The 7,631-nt window shown below is 34.6% G+C and overlaps 1 protein-coding gene and 2 long non-coding RNA genes across 4 annotated transcripts; all 3 read right to left on the reverse strand.

Moving 5' to 3' along the window:
* Window positions 1–1,427, reverse strand: LOC131599575 (uncharacterized). Of its 2 annotated transcripts, none has more exons than XR_009282849.1 (5): window positions 1,357–1,427; window positions 875–1,034; window positions 413–551; window positions 155–287; window positions 1–39 (listed from the first exon to the last, which is right to left on the reverse strand). It is a non-coding gene; the product is annotated as an uncharacterized LOC131599575 (long non-coding RNA). The 2 variants fall into 2 exon arrangements; XR_009282848.1 differs by having other exon boundaries at window positions 696–1,034.
* Window positions 1,428–1,653: 226 nt separating this feature from the next.
* On the reverse strand, window positions 1,654–3,743 carry LOC131599576 (uncharacterized). Its single transcript, XR_009282850.1, has 3 exons — window positions 2,223–3,743; window positions 2,073–2,132; window positions 1,654–1,950 (listed from the first exon to the last, which is right to left on the reverse strand). It is a non-coding gene; the product is annotated as an uncharacterized LOC131599576 (long non-coding RNA).
* A 350-nt stretch (window positions 3,744–4,093) lies between these two features.
* LOC131599577 (chitinase 2-like) lies at window positions 4,094–5,157 on the reverse strand. Its single transcript, XM_058871879.1, has one exon. The coding sequence runs from the start codon at window positions 5,118–5,120 to the stop codon at window positions 4,287–4,289; it is 834 nt and encodes a 277-aa protein (XP_058727862.1). The 5' UTR covers window positions 5,121–5,157; the 3' UTR covers window positions 4,094–4,286.
* Window positions 5,158–7,631: the final 2,474 nt, after the last annotated feature.

Raw genomic sequence — 7,631 nt, forward strand, 5'->3', positions numbered from 1 at the left:
GGAAGATGGTACAACCTGGCCAACACCATAGACAAGAAGCTGCAGAGAAATATAACAACAAGAAGTTAAAAATCGATCTGATATTACGGTAACACAATACTCGCTCCATCTTATTTTGAGAAATCTAAGCAATTGTAGATGGACATATACTTACATTGCAGGCATTCACAGACTTGCATCCAAAACCATCGCCTATACAAGGTTTGGTGAAAGATAAATTTACGGAAAATTCGAAGAACTTGTGAAAATTGTTGAGGCTGTAACATATGTTGTTGGTGGAATTGTGTCTGAAAAAAGTAAAAATGACTTTTTATCATTCATAAGACACGCAACACGATTTAAAAGGCCAAATTCCATTGGTAATAACAAAATGATAAATAAAAGCATAAGGAATGAAGTATGGTTTCTTAACCAACAGTCCAATTGTAGCTAGCACAGCCCACAAAGCTACAATTTCCATTGGTGCAAACTTCCAAACTATGATTTCCATCTTGCAAGCATGAGTATGTAACTCTCCAATTTGTGCAGACTGACGTGGCCCCATCAGCAAGCTGCACACACATAATAACGAACTTGTGAGACTATTTAATTGAGTTTATAGAAACTGTTTATTGGCCTAAATACCGATGAAGCCATCAAAAAGTTACCAACTGGACATAAACATAAGAAGCATACACAACTAGCGACATACAAACCTTACAACTGAGGCTGCAATTTGAGCGAGTACGGTTACTACCAGAATTAAGAACTTCGAAAGCAAATGTTGCTGAGTTCAAGTGAGAAAAGGCACGAGGTGCTTTGAAGAATTTCACAATTCTTGATTTTGTGAAATTATTCCATATTCAAGTGTTAATTGAACAAACTTTTAAAATACCAATGAAACGTCTTGCTAGAATTTGAAGCTTTAAGTCAACCCTTTTAGAAATGTTGAGCAATGAGATGGCACAACCACTTTCAGCCACTAGACTTTAGCATAGACTTTCTCATATGTTTGATGACCTAATCATTGGACTCAATCCACACCAGCACAACTTCTAAAAGCAGTGAGAATAAGAGTTAGTTAAAGTTTTCCCTGATTTTAATGGATTTTCCGTTATAAAAGAGGAAGTAGGAGGAGTGGGAAATGCATTCAGAAATATTGTTTGGAAACAGTTAGAAGAGGTTTCTCCCTGGAATATAAAAGTGAAATACCTAGGGAAAATATGTTTATGTGGTGGTGATGGACTAGTGCACGATTGAGAAAGTTTGGGTGGATCACTTTGACCTCTCCCAAAGTAAATCAAAATATAAAAAATGCTAAAGACAAGATAAATAAAACACATAGTGTAACAGAACATCAATGTAGAAAAGCATTACCATTGTTTTTGACAAGTATATCCGTTGAAGCTTTACCCATAAATTATCCCTCACTTGCTCTGCCTCAAATTTTGTGAACAACAAAATGAGAAGAACCATATCAATATGAACCCTGTCGAAAACTTTGCAGCACTGTGCTGAGTAACTAGTGAGACTATTTTCAGTAGGAATCTTAGGGAGAATTTATAACATTGAGAGTTTTTGGAAGAGTTTATTTAAACTCATTTAATTTATGTTACCTAACATCAGAAGTACTTGTCTGAAGATAGCAAGCCCAAGTTAGATACCTGGCTCGTATAAAGGCAGGCAAATCTATCGACCTACATCATGCACATTAACCAAATTACCTTTCGTGAGATCAGTTTTATAATGTTATACTTAACCTGCATAACTACTACATGTTAGTAAATTGAGGCATGACTTAGCATTAGTTGGTATGTTATTTGAAAACATTAGTACCACAACCTAATAGACATTATGATTTAAAAGATATAGTTACAAATGTGAAGATGCACCAATATTTAATTTTACCTAATGAACAAAGCGAGAGTTCTGATAACCAGTCTTCATACGCTGGCCCCATGGCTCATGAAACTGCAATGGTTTATTTTTAAACAATTGTAATCTTATGTACAAAATAAATTGAATATAATCTAAGTGTACTAGACATGTAGAGTTAAAGCAGAAGAGTATAGTAAAAGACTGTTGGTTTCTACCTTTAGGTGTAATTTTCTTAGCATTTCTTGATTACTTAATCGCACCATCTCTCTTTCGAGCTGATTAAAGAAAAGTCCTTAAACACAAATGCCCATACTCAAACTTCTATGTATGATATGAGAAACGAGAATGAACACGAAAGAACTAACCTTCAACTCGTCAAGTTTTGATTTCAATTTCTGCTTGGTATGGTCATCTGGATTCTCCAATCTGAAAAAGTGTAGACTACTGACTAAAACTCAATTAGAAAACAAGACATGACTAAGAAGGTCCAAAGTTAAACTAACTTGAGAGACCTACTCATTATGCATTTTATCCACAATGCAATCATCCTAGATCCTCATTAATCGAAGATCCTGCACACAAGGCTAATCATGTAAAAATCTTATGCCACAAATGTGTGTTAGCATGTTAGATGGCGTACAATGAGAACAGAAATCAAATAAGAATGCAAAAGCTCTCCAAAGAGATGAAGAGAAGAGAGCCACATCAACTCCAATCCCCTAACAGTCCCATAACCACTCCCACTAGATCATTCGTCTTTGCGGCTGAAACGAGACTGGAAGCACAAAACTCTTTTTCTGCGTCGCAGTTGCGACTGCTCTAGCTGATTTTAACAAAAGATAGAATAAAATAAAATTGTTTTCATCTGAGCTATAAGCTATATCCATAAATATATCTATAAAGCTTAAGAAAGTATTCTAAAACAGCGAATGGACATACCGGTAAGGCTCATTTGGATAAACAAATCAATAAACCACTGAAAGCATAACTACTTCCATATAAGCTATTTCTATAAAAAAAATCTCAGAGTAAAATTATTTTCATATAAACTGTATCCTATTTTCATAAGCTTACGAAAAATAAAATGAAAACAAATTATGAACATGTCTAAGTTGTTTTCCTAAGTTACCCCTAACCGTTAACAAGTGCTTATGCCACTAGATAAGCTAAAAATAAATCAACCCAAACATATCCTAAACTGATTCTACTATAGGTTTTTTCAAACATTCTCCCCCTCTAACTGATTATGACAGAAAATAAGCTCAAATAATTCAATCCAAACAACTCCTAAACTACCAAAACCAACTCCTAATCTAACAAAATTCAGCTCCTAATCACATTTCATTCTTCGCTGCATAGAAATTAATTTGATAAATCTCCAATTAGTTAGTTTCTGTTTTGTAACCATTAACAATTCATCTGATCACAAAAGGATAAGACATTGGATTTAACGGCACAACCTAGAGGACCATAATCATATAGACCAGCAACACTGCAATAAATCTTAAACGATAGAATATAAAAACAACCATCGTTTCCAGCGTATTAACAACAAATTGATGGAAGCCTTCACGAGAATCGGAGCCAGAGAGTAACGACTGAAGCTATGGATGATTTCTCTATCGATGATTACTCAAGTTTGAGGCGTTTAGGGCTTGAGCGGCGGCTTCGATGTTAGTTTTAGGTGCCGATAAAGCCTTGAGTGAACGGACGATGTTACCTTGGATTTCGACGGCGGAGAGTTTGTCGGCTAGGGTTTTGCGTAGGTTTTCTTCGGTGGAAGCCATGAGGAAAATGAAAGAGATGGAGATTTTGAGTTTCGTTCTGAGTTTTCAGAGCGATTCAAAGAGCGAGTTTGTTTTGTCAACACTTGGAGAGAGAGAGAGAGAGAGCGCGCACACGATATTCTCAAAAGTTAGAGAGAGAAAACAAGTGTATCTTATAATATTAACTATAAAGAAATAAATATAAATAATATAAATAATATAATATAATTATAATGATCAATTTGATAAAAACTTGAAAAAAAATATTATTTGCAGTTGAAATTCATCATTATAACTTGAGATTAACCGCTGATATAATTGGTAGCTAAATTATGGTAGCTAAACCGATATTTTCTTGTAGTGTATGAAATTGGTTGGATGTAGAGAATGAGACAGAAAAGCCTTATTATTAAGTCGTATGACAAGCACACATAATTATACAAAGAGAAATTATTCTCCACACTTACAAGATAATACAAGAAACACACATGAAATAAAATACAAAATGAAGTAGCACACTTGGGTCTTATTTAAAATATAAAAGACTAACACATATAGAGTTTAGAACGTACGTTTAACTCTATTATATACTGTGATAGTTATAACTTGACCCTAATTATGAAAGAGTTTTTACTAGATAGATATAGCTAGTAATTCATCAGCTTATTCAGTGAGGATTTTTATCAAGCTATTCTCCAAGGAATCATGATAAGGGGGGATTGGGGGGATTGGAAATCCTTTAGCCTTCCAAATAAAAATACCAAGGAGTTTTGAATGATTTCTGAGTTGTATGCAGCCAGCAATAAAAATCTCCCACGGTATCTTATTATTGTTAGGGTCCGTGCTTGTTCCCGGAAGAACTTTGTTAGGAGGATAGTCTTTTATTAGATTGTTATAGATCACTACAAAGTCCTTAACTGTGGATACAGTTTTTTCTTGTTTGTTGAATTGGTAGTCAACCCAGTTGATATTGGCTTTGTTTGCCTGATACAAATCTCGGTAGAGGAAATTGTTTTTCTCGGATGGAGCAATGGACACCACATTAATATTTAGGTCAGCATCATTCTTGAGTTTTGTTATAACTTGGCCTATGCAGTTAACAAATAGGTCATTACTAGTTTTGATAGTATCATAGTTAATGTCAATGCCATCAATTATACTGCCGCTTTCATTGTTGTATTTTCCGATGAGCACTTTGAGTGATTTTACAGCCTCCCTAGTCCATAGAGTTTCCTCAGCAGGAAAGAATGGAGTTTCTACATCACGACCTCCCAAGCTTATTACCACCTTTACATTTGGATTATTTTTCTTGAAATCTTTCACTTTATCTGGGCTAAAGTATTCCAAATCCCAAGCTGCTCTGAAATTTCCGTTGCCTTTCCCATCTTCGTTATACTCCTCACTTGCAAAGCCCAAAATTAAGTGGAATTCTATTCCGGGGCGGATAATCTCAATTGGAAAATCAGTTGAATATTCCCTAAAGATAAGTTTAGGCATTTTGAAATGAGAAGGAGAATAATTTGTTTTTGTGGGTTTGATTGGTTGTGGTTGGAATTAATCACCAACTCTTGTTTCCCTTTTATAAGACCTAATATTCAATTAACTAATGCAAATAAGTTATGAGTTATGGTGTCGTGTGCATCCCAATTCAACTGAATTAACTATTTATGCTTATTTAGAAGTACAACTAAAGTCTAATACTATATAATGACTATTTATAATATAATTATTAGTCAATTAGTTAATTATTGTTATAAGTAAGAGCATTTTAATATAATTATTCTTATTATGGGTTAATAACTATTTACCCCCTGCTATATGAGGCCTATACGAAAAAATTCCTGTAAAAAAAAAAAGTCACATGGATGATCCTAAAATTTTGAAAAATTCAGTATTAAAACCTTTCTCATGCAAAGTCATCCAAAATGCTGATGTGTCATTGTTTTTCTGTTTTTTCCATTTTTTTAAATGTCACATGTGTTTATTCATTTATGGAAGGACATTTTTACCCTTACGTTGTTTTCTAACCCTATTCTTAAAAGCTCAGATATGTTGGTGGTCTCCGTAAATTTCCCTCTCCTTCTACCGTATTCTCTCGTTTCCTCCCATCCCTATTTCAAATCCTCCTTCCGTGTTCGTCTTCCTTGCTCGCCATACCTTGTTTGTCTTCTGTTTGTGTTATTTAGTAAAGATCCATGAAAAATCAGGTTGTTCACAGTCAAGCATCTCCAACATAGATTCAAACGGCATAAGAACTCCTAAATATTGTCATAATTAATCTCTCCATGAAGTTGTTTGTTTCAAAATCGGTTGCAAATCTCGGTAGGGACTATTAGAAGTGCAAGTTTTGGGGTAAAGAAGATGACTGTGAGTTATTTATTTGGAATGATGAATTTTTTGGTGAAAGTTGTACAAATACAGATGGAGATGTGTCAGAGCTTTTGAAGCAAATCGACAAAGAAATTGCAATAAAGATAGATGAATTGCAGAATAAAGTTGAAGGCTTAAGGAAGAAGATGAATTTTCTGATAGTTGTAATTATTTGTAGCTGGTTGTTCTTTGTGTTAGGGTTCATGTAACAGATAATAGGTTTAAGTTATGTTTTGAATTGATGGAAGATAATTTATAGGTTTAAGTTATGTTTTGAAATAATGGAAATGAGAGAATACGGTAGAAGGAGAGGGAAAATTAGGGATTCCATCATGTCTGAGCTTTTAAGAATAGGGTTAGAAAACAACATGAGGGTAAAAATGTCCTTCCATAAATGAATAAGCACATGTGACATTTAAAAAAATGGAAAAAACAGAAAAAAAAATGACACATCAGCATTTTGGATGTGACTTTTTTAAAATTTTAGGGTCATCCATGTGACTTTTTATTTTACAGAGGAGTTTTTATGTGATGCGATGCTCACACTTATGTCTTCCTTTGACAACATTCTGAAGGAGTCCGTGATTACATTGTCTGGGCAGGAGGGTTCGGATTTGCAGCTTTCAGTGCAGAACTCTGAAAATCAACAGTTGACTCCTGTTCAAAAATTGCTTTCAAAGGCCGTTATTATGCCTATTGGGGATATCATAAAACTTAGGATTGTATGTTTCCAAGTTGTTTGCAATTTATCGTTATTTATTATATATTGCCATTTTTTCGTTGCATTTGACTGTGTATCATATTATTCTTTTGTTCCGTTATTGTAGATTACATTTTGTGCGACTGTTGGAGAAACTAAAATGCTGGTGGCCTCTCCCTATGGATGGTATTATCGTGGTTGCCATGCTTGCTCCTGTATTGCGCGTGGTGACAAACCTCCGTTTGAGTGTGAGGCAGGCCATTTCACTGAGGCAGAGATTTCAAGGTTCGCATACTTGTCATATGATTTACGTTATTTCATTTAAATGTGTGATCGTCAAGATACGTGACACTGACCTGTTTGTGTGATCTATGTATACTGCAAATGTAGGTATAAGATTGAGATTGAAGTTACTCATGCAGGGAATAATTGTAACTTTCTATTTTGGGACAGATAGTGTGAGCTTCTTTTGGGATTGTCTGCTTCTCAACTGCGTCATACAATAATTAAGGTATTTCCGTTTATATACTGTCCCAAAAACATAGACAATTATGCCGACTTAAATAATCATTGACTTGCATTCATGTACAGGCTGGCATTCATGATCCATTGGAATTCCCACTGGCATTGGATCAGATGTTGGATCGCAAGATGGCTTTTAAAATCAAGTGGCAACCATAGTGGAAGAATGCCTTGGTAGTTATGCTATTGAAGAATGACCCTTTTGTGAAAGAGCTTGCTGATCAGCTTGACACAGATGAAGTATTTGAATTTAATCAATGCTTTTTGATTTCGAAGCCTTTTATAATATATATTTTTTCATGGTAATATATTTTAATTTACTCTTAATAGGAGGTTGTAACTATAAACTACATACCGGCTGACCAGCTTGAGGTATTTATGTTTCTATATGATTTTGGTCTCTTAGTAGTTGAAAG

The sequence above is a fragment of the Vicia villosa genome, linkage group LG4 (genome assembly GCF_029867415.1).
Source record: "Vicia villosa cultivar HV-30 ecotype Madison, WI linkage group LG4, Vvil1.0, whole genome shotgun sequence".
NCBI lineage: Eukaryota > Viridiplantae > Streptophyta > Magnoliopsida > Fabales > Fabaceae > Vicia > Vicia villosa.

Bases quoted from the DNA above. Each gene is read 5' to 3' on its own strand.
- LOC131599577 (XM_058871879.1), bottom strand. From the start codon at position 5,120: ATGCCTAAACTTATCTTTAGGGAATATTCAACTGATTTTCCAATTGAG.